This window comes from Microcebus murinus, chromosome 1 (assembly GCF_040939455.1).
Source record: "Microcebus murinus isolate Inina chromosome 1, M.murinus_Inina_mat1.0, whole genome shotgun sequence".
NCBI lineage: Eukaryota > Metazoa > Chordata > Mammalia > Primates > Cheirogaleidae > Microcebus > Microcebus murinus.
This window is the reverse complement of record NC_134104.1, coordinates 83,122,714-83,146,916: the sequence shown is the minus strand read 5'-3', so window position 1 is coordinate 83,146,916 and position 24,203 is coordinate 83,122,714. Positions and strand designations below refer to the sequence as shown.

General features: G+C 36.0%; 2 protein-coding genes across 4 annotated transcripts in view; one reads left to right on the top strand and one right to left on the bottom strand.

The window, feature by feature from the left end:
* The window catches only part of MFN1 (mitofusin 1), a 39,669-nt gene extending 33,432 nt beyond the window's left edge, over positions 1-6,237 (top strand). For all 3 annotated transcript variants that reach the window (XM_012737011.3, XM_012737013.3, XM_012737012.3), the window contains exons 16-18: positions 471-667; positions 3,044-3,178; positions 5,550-6,237. In XM_012737011.3, the coding sequence (XP_012592465.1) occupies positions 471-667; positions 3,044-3,178; positions 5,550-5,631 (414 nt within the window). In that variant the 3' untranslated portion in view covers positions 5,632-6,237. The remainder of the gene's footprint in view (positions 1-470; positions 668-3,043; positions 3,179-5,549) is intronic.
* A 2,964-nt stretch (positions 6,238-9,201) lies between these two features.
* The window catches only part of GNB4 (G protein subunit beta 4), a 53,784-nt gene continuing 38,782 nt past the window's right edge, over positions 9,202-24,203 (bottom strand). The window contains exons 5-10 of the mRNA XM_012737009.2: positions 23,356-23,419; positions 22,019-22,181; positions 20,896-20,962; positions 20,591-20,792; positions 19,290-19,506; positions 9,202-14,553 (exon numbers count right to left, since the gene is read on the bottom strand). Coding sequence (XP_012592463.1) covers positions 14,447-14,553; positions 19,290-19,506; positions 20,591-20,792; positions 20,896-20,962; positions 22,019-22,181; positions 23,356-23,419 — 820 coding nt within the window. The 3' untranslated portion in view covers positions 9,202-14,446. The remainder of the gene's footprint in view (positions 14,554-19,289; positions 19,507-20,590; positions 20,793-20,895; positions 20,963-22,018; positions 22,182-23,355; positions 23,420-24,203) is intronic.

The window sequence follows — 24,203 nt, the reverse complement described above, 5'->3', positions numbered from 1 at the left end:
TCATGAAGAAGGAATATAGATTTTTATTTTATTTTATGACAGAGTCTCGCTTTGTTGCCCAGGCTACAGTGAGTGCCATGGTGTTAGCCTAGCTCACAGCAACCTCCAAGTCCTGGACTCAAGCAATCCTGCTGCCTCAGCCTCCCAAGTAGCTGGGACTACAGGCATGCGCCACATGCCCGGCTCATTTTTTCTATATATATTAGTTGGCCAGTTAATTTCTATTTATGGTAGAGATGGGGTCTTGCTCTTGCTGAGGCTGGTTTCGAACTCCTGACCTCGAGCAATCCGCCTGCCTTGGCCTCTCAGAGTGCTAGGATTATAGGCGTGAGCCACCGCGCCCGGTTGGAATATAGATTTTTAGACAATGGATCTGACTTGAAGATCTATAGGGAGCTAAAATGCCATTTAATATACTCTCCCAAGGGGTATTTTTGCTTCTCAGAGTAACCTGTGACTTTATCTTACAGATCTGGAAAACTATAGGCTGGAAACTCATATCTGTTTCATTAAGCATGTATGGAGCTTTGTATCTTTATGAACGGCTGACCTGGACCACCCATGCCAAGGAGAGAGCCTTTAAACAGCAGTTTGTGAACTATGCAACTGAAAAACTACAGATGATTGTTAGCTTCACGAGTGCAAACTGTAGCCACCAAGTGCAACAGTAAGTTGAAAGGTGTATTTTTTTCTTTTAAAATTTTTTTTTTTTTTTTTTTTTTTTTTTTTTTGAGACAGAGTCTCGCTTTGTTGTCCAGGCTAGAGTGAGTGCCGTGGCGTCAGCCTAGCTCACAGCAACCTCAAACTCCTGGGCTCAAGCAATCCTGCCTCAGCCTCCCGAGTAGCTGGGACTACAGGCATGAGCCACCATGCCCGGCTAATTTTTTAATATATATATATATCAGTTGGCCAATTAGTTTCTTTCTATTTATAGTAGAGACGGGGTCTCGCTCTTGCTCAGGCTGGTTTTGAACTCCTGACCTTGAGCAATCCGCCCGCCTCGGCCTCCCAAGAGCTAGGATTACAGGCGTGAGCCACCGCGCCCGGCTCTTTTAAAATTTTTTATTGAAGTATGACATGCATGCAGAAAATGCAAGAAGATAAGTGTATAGGTCAAAGAATTGCCACAAATATGAATACATTTTGTGATCCCCACCAAGTTGAAAAAAAAGAACAACACTGAACCTTACTTATGCGCTCTCTCCCTCCTAATAACTGTTCTCCCCAGTCTCCTGATAGATTAGATTTGAACATTTGAAAATTGGTAAATAGGAACTCCTCAGGAACTATAGAGGGATTTCAAAAAATTGTTCTTCAACAGACCTATTGTAAATTTATGTTCCTGTCCTTAAGATATTTGTTGTAGCTTAATTAAGAAAACTGAATGAATTCTTAACATTTAACAAGTGAGCTTGATGGTAGGCTGACTCCAATTTTATGGTGAACGTAATTTTTTTCTTCTCAATAAAAATTTGTAGATAGGCTTAAAGGTATTTTTTAGATCTCATAAGAATTTTATAGTAATAAATGCCTATGTCCACCCAGTTTCTGCTTTTGCATTGTAAATATGTTTCACTGATGTAGTAAATATATAGAACTCCAGTTAAGACACAATATTCTATATTTGGATGTTGATGTGAGCAGAAAATGTTCTCTGAGCTCAAGAATTGCAGTTGAATGGAAGAAAATAACATATGTAATTATAATACAAAGTAAAAGTCATAAGAAATATAAGAGAAAGATAAAGTGTTCTCAATGTGAGGCTCTAAAGTTTCTTAAATCATGAAGGATAGCGGGTCAATAAAGGTTTCATGGAGGAGAGGTACGCTATATGAGATTTGAACACACAGATGAGAAGATAAGAGAGAGAAAACAACCCAAACCAAAAGCAAGAAGGTAAGAGGGAAAGGAATGTGTTCAAGAACATGAATAGAAAATTTGTGCAGCAGATGTGTGTATTAGGGGTGTACATTGGATCATACACCTAATGGCAGGAAACAGTCTTTTTGTGTAGATGTTGGGATTTGGATAATTAGGAATCCTGGAATCCATCAACACATAGCTCTAGAACAAATAACTGTGCAGTAATAGAGTATATGAAATGGTTTAGACTCAGGAGGCAGGAACTGGAGGGAGGTTAAACTGTTTCAGACATAAAAGTTTGAACTAACAGTTACAGTTAGAGAATGGAAACAAGGAGACTAGAGATTTGAGGAACTTGTTCATTAAGTGAATTTAGCTTTCTGCTGTTCATTTGATCATGAAACATCAAACATTTATTATTAATTGCCTTCTCGGCAACAGATATGCTAGGGGTTATGGGAAATATTAATAAAAAGTTAAAGATAACTTGATCTCTTTCTCCGAGGACTTTAATGGAGGCAACCTCAAAGAATTAGGTACAGTATATTCACTAAATATTAATTTAATGTTTAACAAAATAGTAAAACAATGAAACATGCTTCATTTACCTAATATTGGGATTTGGTAGAATGGGGAGAGAGAAGAAAGACCAGGGGAAAGCTTAGTATGCACAGGAGGAAAGAAAAATAAATCAGTTATATTTTGGAGGTACACATATACTAAGCATGCTCCCAGTTGTAAAAATACAAGCATAATGTTTGGCCAGAGCTAATATATCAACTAATTTTGCCAGTATCATAAAAGGTCACAGGATTTTTTCTTTGCTGTTCTCGATAATTTCTTTTATTGGGGAGGGGACAAGAATAAGGTTTATTATTGTGCTTTTGAAGAAATCTACTTGTTTTCTGCCTTTTTATAGCTTATTCACAGTCATATAGCAGAAGTAATGCTGCCTCTTGAGGCCAGATGAAATTAAGCCTACATAAAACTGTAACTCAGGGTTTAAAAAAAAAGAAATTAAACCTACAGATGCCATACTTTCTCTCATACCATTCTTAGTGTTGTTTGATTCCTTATAATTTATTTTTCAAACTTGTATTCTTTTTATATAAGCTTTATCATTCATTTTAGAAGACACTCATGAATGCTAATCGATTTTTTTTTTTTTTTTAATTTTAAGAGAAATGGCTACCACTTTTGCTCGTCTGTGCCAACAAGTTGATATTACTCAAAGACATCTGGAAGAAGAAATTGGTAGATTATCCAAAGAAATAGATCAATTGGAGAAAATACAAAACAATTCAAAGCTCTTAAGGTATTTAAACCTATTTTCCCAGTAATAGGAACATTTACTAGTTTCATTACCAAAATATATGTGTAAAATCACAGATGACTTTGTATAACTTACAGTTTTCTGTGTTGGTTTAAATTAGAATCTTCCTTGTTTAATCCCTTATGTTTTGCAATTTAATGAAAGCTAGTTTCCACAAGAGAACAAATCTAAATTAAAAGCAAATTTATAGATATAAACTTATTATTGGTTAGCAGTCCCTTTTCAGAACAGAAGTTTTGTAATTAAAAGTGAGTTTTGAGTCCTGTATGTCTAGGACTCATAACTTCTGTTCTCATTGTGGACTGTTGATTGGGTAAATGTAAATTTGAAGCAACAAAAGTAAATAAGATTTCCTAAAATAAAAAACAAAAAAGAAAGAAAAAAAAGGTAAATAAGATTTCCTGAAAAGTTTGGATTTTTGGTTTTATGGGATTTATTATGGATTCTCATTAGTCCTTCAGTTGGTAGTTCTTTTCAGCTCTCTTACTCATTAGCTGGCTTTCTAGGATATCTGGGAGAATCATTAAACCTCATTTAATCCCTGCTGCTACTTCTAATGCACATGCTACACAAAATAGCCCATGTAAGAGCATCTTAGTGTTTGCAAATTGGAGGGACTGTCTTTTCGACCTGGATTTGGGGACATATATTTAAAAACATGTGGTAATGATTATCCTTGATGTCTTAATCTGACTAGAAATCACATTTACTTTGTACCTCAGTTTCAAAATCTCTACAAAAGATGACTGCCTGTCACTTTAATACTATGCACCTCACCCACCAAGTGAACTTTACATATTCCATTGCTCTTATTTTATTTTAAGTTAGTTCATCCCAAATACACCTTGCAAATTTGGTGAAACTATCCAGTAGAATTTTTTTTTTGTCTTTACCTAGGTAAGTTTAAGTAGTGTTTCATCTTATTATAGTAAAACATAATTATAAAATAGATTATTGTCATTTATCATGTAGCCTTCTGCTTTTGGCAAGACTCACTTAAGTATGAATATTTTTGATCTGCTGATTTAAATCCTTTTTCTAGTAGGAAAAAGTTTTCTAAAGCCATAATATTTAGAATCTCCACTATTACTGTTAATAGATTAAGCTCAGCCATTTGTATAGAATTTAACTTGCCTAATCCCTCAGAAGAGTTGCCTGAGAAATATATACTGTGGAGTTGGTAATATCTATACATTTATATGACCTCAAATATGTGTGTGTACAGCAACAAAACAGTTCTCTTTCTCTTCATAATAGAGGGAGAGGAAGAGAGAGAGCACACACCCACTCAATGAGTGAATCTGTCAGTTTAGTTCTAGTTTTTCTCTTACTATTGGCATTTGGCACACCAAGTATAATTTAGTATTTCAAAGAAATATTTTTGGTATACCATGGCCCTTTGAGATCTGCCAGATTCTTTACATGTACATAAAACCACTTCCTCTGTACTTAATCCTTTACTTAAAGGAAATTTTTGGACAGTCTTGGTTGTAACTTAGGATATAAATCCCATGTAAGATGATGTGATGTGACCCCCACTGTCTACTATGCTTTTCATTCTTTTTTTTTTTTTTTTTTTTTTTTTTTGAGACTGAGTCTCACTCTCTTGCCTGGGCTCTTAGATTGCCCTGGCGGCAGCCTAGCTCACAGCACCCTCAAACTCCAGGGCTCAAGTGATCCTCCTGCCTCAGCCTCCCAGGTAGATGAGACTACAGGCATGCACCACCATGTCTGGTATGCATGCCAGGTATGCACCACCATGCCCCTAGTTTTTTCTGTTTTTAGTTGTTTGGCCAATTTCTTCCTACCTATTGTAGAGATAGGGTCTTGCTCTTGCTCAGGCTGGTCTTGAACTTCTGACCTCAGGCAATCCTCCCGCCTTGGCCTCCCAGAGTGCTAGGATTTCAGGTGTGTACCATGGTGCCCAGCCACTTTTCATTCTTTATTATAAAGTTTTTATCTTGGCTGGTGCGGCGCCTCATGCCTGTATGTAATCCTAATACTTTGAGAAGCCGAGGTGGAAAGATTGCTTGAGGTCATGAGTTTGAGACCAGCTTGAGCAAGAGCAAGACTCTGTCTCTACTAAAAAAAAAAAAAAAACGAAAAATAAAGTTCTTACCTTTTATCTCACCATAACGTTTTTAGGTCCTGGACATTGAGGTCTGTGTTTACCTACAAAGCTGCAGTAGCACATATAATGAATGCTTTGAAAAGTGCTTTGATAACAGTTGAGTCGGTGTTCAGATAAATGTAGCAGCTGCTAGCTAGTGAGTTTTTCTTAGGATTGTTTGGAATGAATTTTTCTCCTTGACCTTTATGATAATTAGATTATTGTTTTATTTTTTAAAATTAGAAATAAAGCTGTTCAACTTGAAAATGAGCTGGAGAATTTTACTAAGCAATTTCTACATTCAAGCAATGAAGAAGAATCTTAATAGAGATTACTTTGGCAACCATCATAGGAAGAAACAGAACTTGGAAGATTGGGACAATTGTTATTTTTATGAAATAACTTTAAATATGAATTACACTAGCTGTACCTAAATAGCAAATCCCTGTGTAGGTTCTGATAATGAGCTATGTCAGGGTGTTTGCATTTCTGAAGAGCAGTTATATGTCCTTAGTTTTAATTTTGGGTAGAGAAAAGGCTGAATTGTTTGTGTTAAAATAATGAATTGGTTAAAAGCAACAGCACCAACTATGTGACCCCTGAGGGGTGGGGCCTTGAGCTCTTACTTAGGGCTTTGTTTTTGATTCTGAAAAACTCTGCTTCCTGGCATCCAGGAGTTAGAGATTGATCCTTTCATCTAATTTCTCAATGCTAGTTTTTGATGCTTTCTTTAATGGCAATAGTCACTTTTTGGTTTTATTTTATAAACTGCATTGCTTGAACCACCAAGGAGTGTGGAATGTTCTTGAGTGTATTATTTATGCAAGTTAGAATCACTTTTGCCATCGTGGCAGGTATGTAAACCACTAATAAATGTGCTGTTTTTACTTCCTCTTTTATTTCTATTAAAACTGATGTAAAACATTATAAAGTTTTGTTATTATGGTCACTTATAAAAGTATCTGGATCTAGAAATTCCCTGAGTTGTTTCTAAAGAAACATTTTCAGCTTTGTTCCAATTTTGATTCCAGTAAAAGAAAGCTTTTCTAGCTCAGTTTTAGGAATAAAGTTTGAAGTGATAAAAATAGCCAAAGATATGGGAGGTCTGAATTTTTTTTTTTTGGCCCCCATACCAAGGAATGGAGTTCTGAATTTTGAATGATAACATTAATGTTTAAAAGCTGTTCTTCAAAAGGCATTTACCCAGGATATTGCTTGATTGTCCCCCAATGGAGTTAACCACTTCTGTACGAGCATCAGCTATAGTTGACAGCCACAGATGAACGAGCACAGCGACTTTAGCCGACAGCCGTGATAGGACTTTTCTAATTTTTCAATATCAAAATAAAATTGTGAACATTTAAAAATAACGTAATAAAAACATATATGTATATGTTACCTATTCTGAGTTACATTACAAGTAAAGCTGCCTGTAAAGTAAAACAAGCTTTCAGTGCTTTAAAGCTTTCCTCATCACACAAGAGCAAAATGGATTCGTCATCAATGCACAGCACAAACTATCATGTGGACCATGAGTGCCAGCAAGGTTTCGTAGCCGGTGAGCACCGTACCGAAGTGGTTAATTATATGAATTTGCCAGGGTTCTGTTAAAACTTACTGTATTTTTTACCTCAAATGAAATATGGGTTCAAGTATTATGTCTGCTTTTATATTAAAGTGATTGAAACTTATATGGAATGAAATATGCAAAAATGACATCATTCTAGGGTCTTGCTACACAAAATATAGGACCACCAGATCAGCATCTCCTAGATGCTTGTCAGAAATGCACAATCCCAGGGGATACAGTACATTTGGCAAAGTATAATTTAAGCTTCCTTTTCATAGGAGAGAGAAAACTTCAGGCTTTTTCTTTCCATTTTAGTACTCAGTACTTCCCTTTCTGTGCCTTTTAAAGTTTCTGGATGCTATTCACTCTTCACAGCAGGTGCAACTCTGTTTTTCAAGATGTTTTAAAGAGAAAACATTATTTAGGGCATGGAAGCCTTTCAAATATTTGTTTTTATGCAGACCAGATACTAGAATGCAGTATACAAATGCAAATAAATGTTGGGTTTTAGCTTTTATTGCTGATTTATAACACCAAAAATGGTACAGGCCACCAAGTGGAATTAGGTAACAACTACAACATGAAGGCTGATGTGTAAGACTAGGAACTACTAATTTACGTTGTAACCTTTATGTGAAAGTACTTCAACTTTGGAATTTGGTTTCGCCTCATTAGTAAAGTGGTTCTCAAAGTTTGGTTCCTGGATCACCAACATCACTTTCAAATTTGCAAGAAATGCAGGTTCTTGGATCTCAACCCAGACCTAGGTAATCAGAGACCCTAGACGATAAATCTGTTTTAACACACCCTCGTGGTGATCCTGATACTAAAGTTTGGGAACCACTATTCCAGTGGTTAATTCCTCCATCACTAGTTTGAATGTAGTTCTATCTGATCAAGTTTGAAATTATGTGACTGTTGGAAATGGAACACTAAAATAATGAAATTCAACTCTTATGCCTGGAGATAAGTGCATCTATGACCAAGCCCATGAATTATACAGAAATTGTGTACTTGTGACTGATGTAGTTCAAAGTTATTGCACATATACTTGATTGTTTACTATGTATGTTTGCAGGATTATTTATAAACTTTGTATAACCTTAAAAAAATCTTAAACTTTTTACAAAACATTTTTTATAAGTATGCCAGCTTACAAGGTAAAAATAAAACAAAGCTGTTTGCCTGATAGTTTATAAATGTAGCATTTATATTAGTATTTAGTGAGTTTTAATCTTTTATTTTTAATCATTTTTATGGCAGGCATATAGATTATCTTGAGTAGACTGGCTCTTTTGACTACATTACTGTTAAGTTCTGGCCAAGCATTGAAAGGGTAAGTAAATATTACATACACTAGTCCTTGGTAGATGTCATAGCCCACCACCATTAGGGGAATAAATTTTGTGTTTTCTACATTAGACATATAATTTACAGGTACTTATTCAGTACTCTTCCCTGAATAGAACCATCCAAAGTATGAAAGGGGAGCTTATTTGTACTCTGTGTTTCAACCCACAGGGCTATGTGTGTCTACATCTTAAAAAAAACTGCTTTATTGTGGAAAAACAAACAAGAACAAAAGTAGCCAGGAATGCATAATAAACCTCCATGACCCATCACCCAGCTTCAAGAATTACCAAGTCATAGCCAAGGTGCTTTTTTATCAATACTATAAACAGAATTGTTTATTTAAAAATTATACAAAAGACAGCTAAATTATCCCAAGGGATTTACATATGGGGGATGAACAACATGTGTTTTAATAAAAATCTGTAGCCTTTTACCTATAAGCTAGAAGCATAGGGGCCCAGCACAGTGGCTCACGCCTGTAACCCTAGAACTCTGGGTGGCTTAGGTGGATGGCTTTGAGGTCAGGAGTTCAAGACCAGCCTGAGCAAGAGTAAGATCCCATTATTTCCACCAAAAATAGAAAAATTAGCTGGGCATCAAGGTACGTGCCTGTAGTCCCAGCTACTCGGGAGGCTGAGGCTGGGAGATCGCTTGAGTCCAGGGGTTTGAGGTTGCTGTGAGCTAAGATGATGCCATTGCACTCTAGCTTGGGTGACAGAGGGATACTCTCTCAAAAAAACAAAACAAAACCAAATACACTAAAGGATAGATCAGTAGCACTCTGATTTCCTGTTTGCTTCTGCATCCCAATTTTTTTTTTTTTTATCAAATCCATGGAAGTCCTAACATCCCATTTTTCATGAGAAAAAATTTACCAATGTTTAGATCAAGAACTTGGGCTGAGCATGAAATCTTGGCCTTAGAGTTGCATTCTAGGACTTGATTTAAAAAATAAATCCTACTGAAAACTGGTTCAGTGAAAGCTGGTTAAAAGCACTTTATTGATTACAATATCAATTCACGGCAACATGATTTCACAAAGCCACTGTACACACAAAGAAATGAATCACTGTAAGAAAGATCCAAGAATACTGTTAAATCATGGTACAAGTCCATAGTTTGTTTATATGGTTTAAAACTTGTAAGAGCACGTTTATCTTTCCCATCATTAGACATACCACTAACATTCACAGTCAATTTGCCAGAAGTATGTAGAAACCATTCTAGGTGAAGGAAAACATTTTCAGAATGCTTTAGCAGAAAAATATTTTAATCAACTTTAAAAACACACTTAGATGTGAAAGCCTTTGGATAAGAAAATGCAAATACAAGTATCCAGATGCTTCTTTGAAAAGAAAATAGGATAGAGCACCATTGTGTAAAAGACAGAAAAGGTCTGAAATATCTACCAAGTATATCATCACTGAAGTTCTAGTAATGAAGAAATAAATACTATATGATGTAAGATTTTATTGGGTACATTTAACACCAGTTGAAACATAAGTTTTTTTCCATAATGCTGCATTGTAACTACTTTTTACAAAATCAGTAATTAGATTTAGGAAAACAGACGCAGGAAATTTTACCAACATGCAAATGTTTCCTAAACACAAGGTGTACCATCAATTTGTGATTAATAAATTACTTTTTAAACAAAATGATAGCTTAGACATTCTACTATAAACCATTTTAATGAATCCCTATTATTGTAACCAGTATTTTAAAATATACACTGAATGTGAGGGAGGCAATTCAAAATGAACAATAGAAGGAAAACTAGTAAATCTGAAGTATACTTCACATTCTACTTAGTCGGATTCAAAATAGCAATTTTGGCTGGGCACAGGGCTCATGCCTATAATCTAAGCATTTTGGGAGGCTGAGGCAGGAGTATTGCTTAAGCCCGGGAATTTGAGACCAGCCTGAGCAACATACTGAGACTCCTTCCCCCCAAAAAATAATTAGATGGGTATAGGGGCATGTGCCTGTAATCCTAGCTAACTGGCATGCTGGGTCTGGAGGATCATTTGAGCTCAAAAGCTGCAGGCTGCAGTGAGCTATAAAATGTGCCATCCCACTCCACCTGGGTGACAGAGTGAGACTCTTATCTCTAAAAAAAATAAAAATAAAAGAACAATTTTATTCATTGTGCTATTTTATCTATAAGAAAGATGGTCTAACCTGTGGGTGTCTTTAAAAAAATTCTAAGAAGAGTTAAGAAATTAAAGCAAAAATTAAATGTTTGCTTCCCACAATGGCAAAAGAGAAAGAAGTTGAACATAGTACTTAATTAAAAAAAATTTTTTTAAAAGCCTGACTCTGAAGATTTGAGAACATCTTTACTGTTAAAATAATGCAATCCCACTGGAGGGACTGTTTAATCAGTTTCCCTAAGTTTAACACATCAACAATGAGCCATAAGTGTTCAAAACTACATTATAATTTGATATCTGAGACATTCACATCAAAGCATAAATTTCCCTGAACATTTCAAAACACTTAAGGTCTTATTATTAAATCTAAAATATCAAAAGTGTCTGAGGAGCTCAGTTGTATAATATTGGCACAATGATTTTAAGCAATAATAAAAGTTTCATTTTCTCAGCTGGAGAAGTCAAGATCCACTTCTCTTTTAATAGGTTAACTTTAAAATTCCTTAACATTCTGGAATCACCTAAATCCATTATTTCATGGATATGATCATCATGCAATAGTCAGTTCACCTGAGTCTAAATTAAAATGTAGGTAATTTCTCTCTTGCTCTTGAGATATTGAGTACAAATCTCTGTGTGAAGATGAAATTCAATATGGTTTAAGTTTAATCACAGTTGAAAATTTAAGTTGGGGATCTTGCTCTTGCTTTGTGAACCTATCTTGTCCTTCCTCAAGAAACTTCTTTTCACGCTTGAAAAAAATAATAATAAATAATAAGATAAAAATTTAAGCTAGGGAGGAACCTTGGATGTTCAGTCGAAATCTCTAACAGTATAGCTACCGAAAATGAGACCTGTCCATTCAAGTGGAGGAGATACCCTTGTTGATAGCAAGAATTGCTTTCTTTTTTTCTTTGAAACAGGGTCTCTGTTCTGTCACCTTTGGTAGAGCGCAGTGGTGTCATCACAACTCACTGCAACCTCAACCTCCTAGGCTCAAGTGATCCTCCTGCCTCGGCTTCCCAAAGTGCTAGGATTACAGGGTGTGAGCCATGGCACCTACTCAAGAATTGCTTTCTTGAGTGGGTTTCTGGGTTGATTTGCTAAACCACATGGTGATCACATTTTAGAAAAAAATATGTAACACTGAAATATTCTTGCCAGGTCTCAAAAAACTACTCTTTCTAATGTGCTATAGTCTACAGGTCAACCTGCTGAGGCACATTATGTTAAACTATTCCTTATAAAGAAGAAAAATTAATTGAGACCAAATACATGTAACATTTTTGATGATACAAATTCTTTAAAACCAAATCCAGCCATATTTTTTAGCCTTGAAAAACTAAGATCCAAACTACATAACGTCTCTACAAATTATATACTCTTACTGATTTTAGGAAGTCTTATGCACAATAACAGAATTAAATAGACAATCAGCTCAATTCAAACTGCAAGTAAATTAAGTATATTTAGTAAGTGGAACTGCTATCACCAGAAAGCAAAGAATTAACCAGTTAGTTAATTAATGTGGTAGTGAAGTTACTTGTCACTATTTGGTCATATGTTTAATTAGCCACAAGTGTTCAATAGAGGTTTTCAGTTGCCTAGTACATATTTAATTAGGGGAATTGCTTTAAACTCTTCCACACAATCTTTAATAACATGAAAATGTCATTTTAAAATATGTTAAGACCATATAATTCTTGTGGTCTGTATGTCTCTCTGACTAAAGTATCTTGTTACTACAATAACTTTTAAGTAGAAGCGATGCTCTCATATATATGAGATTATTTTATACATAGAAGTGCTTTCTTGAACAGTATTTTAGAATGAATTTGGTGAACTACATGGCAAACTTCAATCCCCCCACTATTTTGGAAATGAATATGTTCCTTTAAAAAAATTTTGCCTTATCTCAAAGAGCTGCTCTTTATGAAGTGATATAAATAGCCCACAAATAAACATTAATAGCAAAAAGTTCACAGAAATCTTAACCAAAATACAAAAATACATTCATAACTGCCATTATAATATTTTGTTTTGGTCCTCTATCTTAATTTGCTTTTATCCTTTTTATTCTAATTGTCAACTCACCTTTAATAAAACTGATACTGACTTCATTACGTATTAGTACAGTCACAAAAGTGAAAATTTACAGGTAAAATTTGGGAGTATTTAGGTTAGAGTTACAGTGATCAAAAGTTAACACAGGCGCGGTGGCTCACGCTGTAATCCTAGCACTCTGGGAGGCCGAGGCAGGCAGATTGCTCAAGGTCAGGAGTTCGAAACCAGCCTGAGCAAGAGCGAGACCCTGTCCCTACTAAAAAAAATAGAAATTAATTGGCCAACTAATATATATAGAAAAAATGAGCCGGGCATGGTGGCACATGCCTGTCGTCCCAGCTACTTGGGAGGCTGAGGCAGGAGGATTGCTTGAGCCCAGGAATTTGAGGTTGCTGTGAGCCGATGATGCCATAGCATTCTAGCCTGGGGGACTGAGTGAGACTCTGTCTTAAAAAAACAAAAATGTGCCCCCAAAACAACAAAAAAACAGACCTATCTGAAGAGCAACTTACTAAGTTACAAAACATGATGCACTCTATATAGTAGAATAACCCATGACTTCACCATTTTAAGCAAGACTAACAATCTTCTATTGTTTTTAGATTCATTTGTAAGGGAAAATCCAAGAGGGAAACTATCTTTGTTTAATGGGGGGGAATGGGGGGCATTCTCGTAACAGACACATTATTATACCATTGACAAGTAGAGGAATTGCTAATATATTCCTCTGACTCCTTTAAGAACTGCTTTAGGAATTTTTCTTTTGTTTTTAAAGTGGAATCACTTAGATCTACTCATTCTTTGAAGCAAAACCACTTTAGAACCCAGTATTTTGTGCTAAGGGAAGAAAATTACAGAAGAACAAAAAGATTAAATGTTTCATTTTAAGAAATTTGAAGGCATATATTTTACATCAACTCAGATTTTATATTACATGAACATAAAACCCATAAAGCCACCTTATTACAATTGCAACAAATCAGTACTAGTGATTAGTTAGATTTTACTTCTTTCAAAATGTAACACTGTCACACTATATTTTCTATCTAGTATAAACTGATAGAGAACACTGCGGAAAATTCTTCAGATGCAGGGTCAATCCAAACGTTTATCTAACTTCTGAAATATGAGTATACTCATAAACTTAGTTCTAGAATATGAAATCAATAGGAAAGTCCAACTATTTAAAGGGCTACCAAAAGTGTCAATTGATCAAAACCAGGCTTTTAAAATACCAAGAATCATTTAAATGCTATTATTATCTACTTTTTATGAATATGATAAATTCTAATGAAGTTCCTTATGTATGTCTAATATATCAGAGTGACATTTCTAATCCCTGCTCTTTAGATTATTGTCCCCTCCAAGGACTGAAAATGAGCACTTATTTAGATTGACATTATGGCAAAGGATGTATGAGAGACTAATGAGTTGCCTCAGAGGCACGTAGCCTGTCAACAGTCTTAAACATTAAAGTCATAAGGATCTCCTTTAGATTAAAAGGAATGTCAGAATTCAAGGGGACTTTCTTGAAGCATAAGTACACACACACAGAAGACTGTTTCCATCCACTACTCTGCCTGGTTCTTCCATTACAAAACTCAAAAATATGACATTTCTTGTGTATACAAAGTTAAAAATGTAGTCCTTAAAAAATTCAAACGAACACAGTTACAAGCTGCTATAATACGTACATTCTGTTCTACACAAAGAAAATAATTAGACTTTGAGTACACGCAATAATTCATCAAGGTTAAATTAACGCAACTCCTCAGATTAATACACTGGTCCTATTAATCTCACCAGGCACTTTTGCCTTGTTTTGTGTTTTTTTTTTCCCCCACTTTTTTTGTAGTTTACTGAAAGCTTCTTTTTGTATATAATAATCTCAATAGAAAAATCTTCACCTGCAAATATAAGGTAGAATTTTTTCACAGCTATAGGCTGTAACATTGATTTCTCCAGATACCAATGGAGAACAGAAAATATGTATGACACTCTTAATTCCAGATTCTAAGAAAACTGTCCCAAGAGCCTGTAGCCACAGCCATGCCATCGTCAGTTACACCTAAGCAGCTGACACGGTTGTCATGACCAGCAAGGACACCTGAAAAAAAAATTCAGTATAAAGTTAGCAATTATAGAGTTTTAATATTAAAGAAGTATATGTATAAATATCTAGAAGGGTACTTTAACAGTTCAGTTTGATAGCTCATCAGTAAAAATAATTAAATTTAAAAAGCAGCAAAAATTAAAAACTAACAGGTTCTTCCGAGTGGTAAGGGGTATGTTGGACATGTAGATAAAAGACACCTTTTTGAATTACTTGAATTTTTGACATGCACATCAATTTGTTTTTAATTTTTTTTTTTTTTTTTTTTTTGAGACAGAGTCTCACTTTGTTGCCCAGGCTAGGAGTGCCGTGGCATCAGCATAGCTCACAGCAACCTCAAACTCCTGGGCTCAAGCAATCCTTCTGCCTCAGCCTCCCGAGTAGCTGGGACTACAGGCATGCGCCATCATGCCCAGCTAATTTTTTTTTTTTTTTGAGACAGAGTCTCACTCTGTTGCCCAGGCTAGAGTGAGTGCTGTGGCGTCAGCCTAGCTCACAGCAACCTCAAACTCCTGGCTCAAGCAATCCTCCTGCCTCAGCCTCCCAAGTAGCTGGGACTACAGGCATTCGCCACCATGCCTGGCTAATTTTTTGTATATATTAGTTGGCCAATTAATTTCTTTCTATTTATAGTAGAGACGGGGTCTCGCTGTTGCTCAGGCTGGTTTCGAACTCCTGACCTCGAGCAATCCGCCCGCCTCGGCCTTAATTTTTTCTATATATATTAGCTGGCCAATTAATTTCTTTCTATTTATAGTAGAGTCAGGGTCTCGCTCTTGCTCAGGTTGGTTTCGAACTCCTGAGCTCAAACGATCCGCCCACCTCGGCCTCCCAGAGAGCTAGGATTACAGGCGTGAGCCACCGCGCCCGGCCTGTTTTTAATTTTTGAAAAATAATTTTATAATTAAGTTTTGTTTTATCTAGGAAACAGATGTTGACATTTATTCCATAACTCTGATAAGTTCACGATATTCCAGATTTTGCTACTGAGCTATGCTATTTTCAACAAAAATATATTTTTTTTTTTTTTGAGACAGAGTCTCTCTCTGTTGACGGGGCTAGAGTGCCATGGTGTTAGCCTAGCTCACAGCAACCTCAAACTCCTGGGCTCAAGCAATCCTGCTGCCTCAGCCTCCCGAGTAGCTGGGACTACAGGCATGCGCCGCCATGCCTGGCTAAATTTTTTCTATATTTTTAGTTGATCAATTAATTTCTTTCTATTTTTTTAGTAGAGATGGGGTCTCGCTCTTGCTCAGGCTGGTCTCGAACTACTGACCTCGAGCAATCCTCCCGCCTCAGCCTCCCAGAGTGCTAGGATTACATGTATGAGCCACCATGCCCGGCAACAAAAACAACAAAGAAGAGTGAAGTTGTCTTATATCACCACTTCCAAAAATACCAACATAATTTACTTATTTCTATTAACTAAGAAAAACTGGGATGTTGTTGTTTATTATATAACAGCTTTGTGAAACCATCAAACTTATCTAAGTTTAGTTTCTTTGCATATTAAAGTTAAACTTGACATCCTGATTACCACATAGGATAATATGAGATATTTCAATATTTTGGAGGAAAATGAGAAATATAAAGATTAAAAAGAAAAACTGGAGAATATCAAATTCTCAAAATATTTTTTAATATACTGTGTTTGAATTTGCATTATCTCTATATATGTGATAAGCATATCATTTTCACTCTATCTCAGGAATAGAAAAGTTCATCTCATCTAACTCTTAATATCTTCTGCAGTATTTCCAATATGGCAGATTGACAATGGGCAAATTTACCATTATTGGTTGAAATAACAAAAAATGAACACTATGGCTAAATAGTCCAAGAAATACTGGGTAGGAGAATGAATGAGCAATTCACGAATCAGAATTCAGTTTAAGGTGAAAGTCCCAGTTGAGCCAACTTAAAACCAGCTGTATGCAGCAGTGAAACGAAAATAGGGAAATGTTAAAAATGTGCAAAACACATTTTATTGTGTTATGCATACTAGTTATTCAATCCAGGCAAAACACCTAATATTTTAAAAAATATTTGGCTTTGGGCAACAGAATATTTCCAAAAATCTACTTGCAAAGTGTAAAACTGAACCATGCAGTTTCTTAAGAGAGGGTATAGAAAATTATTCCTGGGAATGTTGACACTGCCTGTCCTCCCTCAGAAACCACAAGAACTGTCCAGGGGTTTAAAAGGGTAAGGCCATAAATTCACAAGGACAGTGAGAAGATGAGAGCAAGCAATGGCAACAAAATTTTGTAAGCTGGATGGTGGCAACTGTGTTAGTGAACTCCAAAATGCTGAGTTCAAAATGAATGATCTTGTAAGCCAAGAAACAATTATACTGCAGAACCTCCAAATGTGTCCCTACTAGAGGAACCAGGTATCTCTGGAACCAGGTAGTGGCAAAGATAGGGTAAAATAAGATTGCATGAGAAAGTGCTTATGAGTCAGTATGACTCTCCCAGGTATCTTCTTCCTTCACTCCGCAGAGTCAGGTGACTTATCATCCTGCACTGTGGCCTAAAGATTAGAGACACATTCCTTGGAGGGGGTAAAACAGGGTCTCTCTTTTTTTTTTTTTTATGGATTCTGATCTGTTGGAAAAACAGGGTCTCTTGACTGGAGGAAAATAGGCACAGCTGAGATCGGTAAAACTGTGAGGAAAATGAGGAATAAAGAAAGTTTACTTGCTAATTGTTATGGCCCCTGGTTTTCCTCTTGAAATGGGCCCTGAAACTGTCAACCAGCTTATTATACACTTCAGGTAGCAGAGTGAAGATCTGTTCAGGGGAACATGGCTAGCCCAAGACAAAAAGGCCGTAAGATATACCAGAGGTTCCCAGTGGAAGCCTGGCCAGATCTCCCTTCAGTGAGGCCTACAGTCAATACATCAACCATGTGCACAGAGCTTCACACACTTCTGGTGCCTCCCTCAAGTATGAATAAGAAACTTAGAATCACCAAACTTTTAAGGAAATATTCTAAAAATAAGGACAGGGGACTAAAAAGATGAAGGGGAAAAGCAACTTGGAAACATAAAAGTCTATGCTTGAAAAAGAAAACTAAAAAATAATTCTTTCACTACTAACATCAGAGAAACAAAAGACTTCATTATTGAAAAATAAAAAAGAGTGCCACAAAAAAATAGAGACCAAATTAGCTCTCAAAATTAAAAAATGATAGCACAAATGAAAACCAAAATTTAATAGAAGGGCTGAAAGAATAGATGAGGATTTCTCCTGGAATATAAGGGGGAAAAAAAAGGTTGGAAATGGAAAACATAAGAGTAAAAGGTAAACATAAGAGTAAAAAGTAAAAGGACCAGTCCAGGAGGTCTAACATCAACTCTCATTAGGGAGTTCTAGAAAGAAGGAATGATAATAATGGAGAAGAAATATAATCCAACAAGCCCCCCCAAATTCCTAGTACTACAGTGCATGAGTTTCCAGATCAAAAAGGCCCACTGCATCCCAGCACCATGGATGACAAGGGATCCACTCCAAGACATACGGAAACTGGCAGAAAGTCTGAGGCTTCATCAGTGAGAAGTACATCAAAACTGAGACTGTAAACCAAAAACTTTAGAGAACACAAAAAAGGCACACGGCAAAAGAAGTCACAGTGTACCTCATGGCTCAGCAGTAAATACTCCTTAAAAGGCCACCATTATGTAAACACCAAATGTTGTTCTCAACAAAGTTTACTACATGGGGAAAACTGGACAGGAAGGATGTGGCTGTGGTGGGGGCAGGGCTGTAAAACCAAACCCTCACCCTCTGTGATAACAGGTCAACAACAGATAAGGCCTAAACTGAACAAATAAAATCAAGTAGCCACAATACTGGCATGTTATTTAGAGACATAAAAGGAAATACTTAAAAGTTATAAGCTTGAGTTTGAAGAGTGTTTTCATTAATCTAAGAAAAATAAAAAAGAAAAAAAAAATTTTAATGTAAATTAAAAAAAAAAGTTAAAAGCAGCTGCTTTGGGGAGCGACAAGTATTGGGGAGCCAAAAGTATTAAGTTGGGATCAAAGGATTGCTGTGTTTTGGTAACAAGCCAATAGAACTATTTGATTCCTTTAAGTGTAATATTGAGTATAATTTTGATTTTTAAAAATTTTTAAAAATCACTCAATGTAATTTTATCTATCTATCTATCTATCTATCTATCTATCTATCTATCTATCTATCTATCTATCATCTATGCACTATACTAACAAGGATGTCATGTGTTATTAATGACAGTCCCCAGTATGGCTTACTGTGTATTCTAACCTTGTGGAACCTCAAGGGAGCACTCAGAGAATGAGGCTGAGGAAAGACAATGGGCCTGTGTCCTGTTGCTCAGGGCTGCTGAGAAGGAAGGGCTGCTCCAGAAGGAAGACAATCCACGGCGCTTACAAGTTACAGGTTAAGAAAAAACCTGTGATTCATACAAGACCAAATTGAATCATATTCACTATTCATCTTTAATACTGAAACTTACCAAAAAACAAGAACATATTATAGAACTAAATGTTACTTCAGAAAACAAAAATATAAATAGTTTATGGACTACGACTGCACTCAAAGGGTAACAACAATGAACAGGAATGAGAACCTCTGAGTTACCATTTTCCACAGCTCCAGGCTGTCTGTGGAAGCCTAGAAAACTACTAAGGGGAACCACGTCATGCTTCCTGAAAATCATAACTTAATATGGACTCATTTACAAACCTGCACGATCTCCTTTTAGCGTGTCCCATACGTTACAGTTAAAGTCATCATAACCAGCTAGTAGGAGGCGCCCACTTTTTGAGAAGGCTACAGAAGTGATTCCACAGATGATATTGTCATGAGAATACAACAGCAACTCTTGGTCTGCACGAAGGTCAAAGAGCCGGCAAGTGGCATCATCAGAGCCAGTGGCAAAGGCATATCCATTTGGAAAAAACTATAAAGAAAAGCAACAAACATTTATTCCATTGATGTAAATAAAAATGAGAGGCAGTGTAGTAATAGACTCTAGGGTAAGACAGATCTTGATGCAAATTCCAACGAGGCTACTTACCAGGTAAGTGATGTTGGACATTTAAGAGTCTTAAATACTCTGGGCCTTAGTTTCAGAGTGTTGGTCAGGATTGAATAAAATAACAGATGCAAAGTATATAGCTCATTATTTAGCACATAGCAAGTATTCAACAAATACTGCCTCTGGTGTCCTATATTTCTTATTAAAACATTTAAGTCAAATATTACTATTTATAGAATGTGTATGTATGTGGGTATATACATACATATTCATATTTTTTCTTTTTGTTTTTTAGAGATGGGGTTTTGCTATGTTGCCCCGGCTGGATACAGTGACTATTCACAGGCACAATCCTCACACATTACAGCCTCTAACTCCGGGCTCAAGCAATCCTCCAGCTTCAGCTTCCTTAATAGCTGGGACTACAGGCATGTGCTACTGTGCCAGCTTACATAAGTATTCTTAAAGAAATATTCAAAATCCCATTATAATAAATAAATAAATAGAACATAAATAAATTTAAAACATTCCGATTAGGCTAAGTAATAAAGAAAACTGTGAATGATTAGTTTGTGGATACCTCTTCTCAGATACTGGCACTACTCAACATTGACTTTTTTTTTTTTGGAGACAGAGTCTTGCTCTGTTGCCTGGGCTACAGTACTGTGGCATCAGCCTAGCTCTCAGCAACCTCAAACTCCTGGGCTTAAGCAATCCTGCTGCCTCAGCCTCCCAAGTAGCTGGGACCATAGTAATGCACCAGCAAGCCCGGCTAATTTTTTCTATAAATATTTTTAGTTGTCTAGTTAATTTCTTTCTATTTTCAGTAGAGACAGGGTCTCACTCTTGCTCAGGTTGGTCTGGAACTCCTGAGCTCAAACGATCCTCCCACCTTGGCCTCCCAGAGTGCTACTGCTAGTATTATAGGTGTGAGCCACCACGCCCACCCCAGAGTTCAACACTTTAAAGGCAGAATACATTTTCTGTGAAGATCCTATTCACTTACACTGACAGCATTAATATCTGAGACGTGTCCTGTGAAAGACTGTCTACACATTCCATCTCGAATATCCCATAACTTGGAAGAGGCATCACAAGCACCAGAAACAAAAGTCCTCATGTCAGGACTCAGAGAGAGACTCATCACATCTCCAGAATGCCCAGTGAATGTGGTGGTCTGCTGGGCAGTTTCGATGTCCCATAAAGCACTACAATTAAAAATAAATAAAATATTTCATGACTATTATCTCTTCACGCATTAGCTCCTATTATTTCAGACCCCAAATTAGTGTTTTTCTGGAGTAAACTTACCAAGTTGTATCTCCTGAACTTGTAACAATTTGGCTGTCATCTAAAAAACGACAGCAGGACAAGTAGCCTACAGCACAGACAGAAGCAAATTTTAGGTTATCATTGACTGAATGACTCCAGTTACCATATAAAACAGTAATATATATCTTCAAAAATATAATGCCTGGACAACAAGTGGGCTTGTCAGTATAGTCTACAGTTCTACTTTTACTTACTTCAAACTCTGTGCTGTCTACAAGTAAATTTTATCAACAAACCTTCTCAGGCATTTAATGTGTCAATGACATTGTTCTGGGCACTCTGAAAGTTAGAAAGCTGAGTAAGACACAGCCCTCTAAGAAAATTACCTAGTGAGGGAAGATAATCCTTTACACAAATAACTATTAATATAATCTATGGCCAACTGTGTTAAGCACCTTTAAGAAATAATTTTAAAATATTGTGAGAAATTAGAAGAATATCAATGAAGGCTTTATGAAAGATATGACATCTAATTGACATTAAATAAAGATATGACATTAGCATTCATCAGTGTTTCCAAATATGGAAATGGCAGGGAAACACCATTCTAGAGATTTTGGTGAAAGCATGGTCAAACAGGACTGGCAAAAGTTCCAATGGGCAGACAACAGATGAATGGCAACAAATTCCTAACTAACACTGCTAACCAAATATGACTCTACTAAACTATGGTGTGCATACTGGCAGATAAAGCAATGCACTAACATGGTGAAAAATACTTCATTAATGTGCCTTAGTGCCTACTTTCAATTATATAATTGAGTATAGATGCCACAAGCCCTGTTATACAGTAGAAAACAGAGAAAATTATATTTGCTTTCTTTTTGTATTTTTCATTAGTTTGAATTTTTGGCAGTAAATTTATAATTTTTACAAAAACAATACTGCTATTTTTGAAAGAAAAATAAAATTGCAGTCATTGCATGTATGATTATAAAAAGTTAATGTTTTCCTAATTCATAGTAATTTCTACTCTCACCCAATTGTTATTCATCCTTTAGCCAGCTGAGCATAATTTGTCACTTGCCCTTGGATCAGCGCATTCTACAGAAAGAGCTAGGTTTGACTCCTTCACTAAAGAATGATGCTTAGTGAAGCTCACCTGTGTGGCCAGGCAACTCTCGGCTCACTCGCACATTCCCCTCTCTGGTCTTTAAGTTATATATGGAGCAGATGTTGTCCAGGCCTCCACAGGCAACATAGTTGCCAGAGGGAGCATAAGCACAGGTCATCACCCAGGAGGACCTCAAAGGAATAGCGTGCATCTGCAGAACACATTCCACACGGAACTATTACTAAACAAACACTACAAATCACACATTTATTTTGTAAACCTATTTACAATGAAGTACATATTACTAAAACTCAAATACATCTACGAAAAAGAAGCCAAATAAAAAATGTAATGGCTTGAATAGGTGAACAATGAAAAATAAAATACTCATGTAGATTAAAATGCCTGTTATTTTTTTCTGTATTATTGAATCAGAGTTAGGAAGTACTCTTTTTAGAAATACATGAGGATGTTTTCAATGCTAATGCAGACAGTTGAAAAATTACGTATAAAATGTTAAAGATTTTAATAAAATTATTTGTTTTTGCAGTACTGCTGAAATGAATTTCCTCCAACATAACACTGAATGATAAAAAGCGAGGTAATCAGCAAGTATCAGAGTTGATTAAGATGGTTCTTCCATGAAGGGATGACATTACCATCCTTCTAGTAATAGGCACTTATTCTGGGATCTCACTTAAACAATGGTGACAGTTTTGCATTGATCTACCACAGTATGGTGCTTTGTTATCCCAACATCAATCATTTGAAGGTCAGATAGAAAAATTCAACATATATTGGGAATACTAAGGAATTAAAATATTAATAAAAATACTTTAAATCAGGGATTCTTTCCAGTGGATGTATGAAAAGAATCCACAGTCTTTCACCACTGAGAGATCTAAAGAACTTGTAATTTGCCCCAATCTACTGTATCTTCTAAGCAGTCCAGAAACACAAATCAGTGCCTGGAGTGGGCCAAAGAAAAGCTTCACTCTAGTCATCTAGCTCACTCATAACTAGAAATAAAAATCTTAGAGTCACTGTCATATTAAGAAATGGGATTTAAAAACAAAGTCATTTATATGTAAAAATGGTACTTTTTCCTAATATTTAAATTTGAAATATGAGAGTCAAGTAAAAAATAGTGATCAATATTTCTGTATATAAATAAATATATTTTCTGAAATAAATAAATTGCCTTTGGAAATAAAAAAGGGCCAAATATTAAAGACAAACACTAAGACAAAGGAAAAGATCTAGATTAAAATAAATAGAATAAATTTTTCTCAGAAGGCAATTAAAGTTTGAAGCAATAAAGGAAAGAATTGCAGGATGGCAAACCAAATACAAGTTTATTTAAAAGAATGATTAAGAAATTCTACCTTATTTGTTGTATAGCTATCCCAAATAATTAATTTTCCATCTTGGGAAGCACTGACTAGTAGCCTAGAGGAACAAACACAAAAATAATTTGATACTTAGAGGGAAAAGGTAGTTTAGTTGTATATTACATTAATACAGAATAGTTCAGAAAAGAAAAATACCATTTTTCTAAAAACTTGACACCAAGAAATGTTCTTCCAACTTTTTTGGGGGGCGGAGCAGGGATAGAGTCTCACTCTGTTGCCCAGGCTAGAATGCCGTGGCATCAACCTAGCTCACAGCAACCTCAAACTCCTGGGCTCAAGCAATCCTCCTGTCTCAGCCTCCCGAGTAGTTGAGACTACAGGTATGCGCCACCGTGCCCGGCTAATTTTTTCTACATATATTTTTAGTTGTCCAGCTAATTTATTTCTATTTTTGTTTTAGTAGAGACAGGGTCTCAGTCTTGGCTCAGGCTGGTCTCGAACTTCTGAGTTCAAACGATCCACCCACCTCAGCCTCCCAGAGTGCTAGGATTACAGGCGTGAGCCACCACGCTCAGCCTAACTTTAAAAAAATTTATGATGCATACCAAAAATTTTGAACATAAATCATAAAGTTGACTGTGACTCATCAACTGACAGTGTCATAGGTACCATACAGGATACATCTCCTGTTCTTGAGGCCTCTACCTTCTGGTGGAGATAAGACATTTACTCATATTTATAATAAATCAAGTACGTGAAAACTTAGGAGAGTGGTACAAAATAAATGGCATAGGAGAGTAAAGGAGGCACAAACAACAGCTAGTTGAATTAATCAAAGAAGAATATATCTTAAAAAATGAAATTTTGAGAGCAAAAGATAG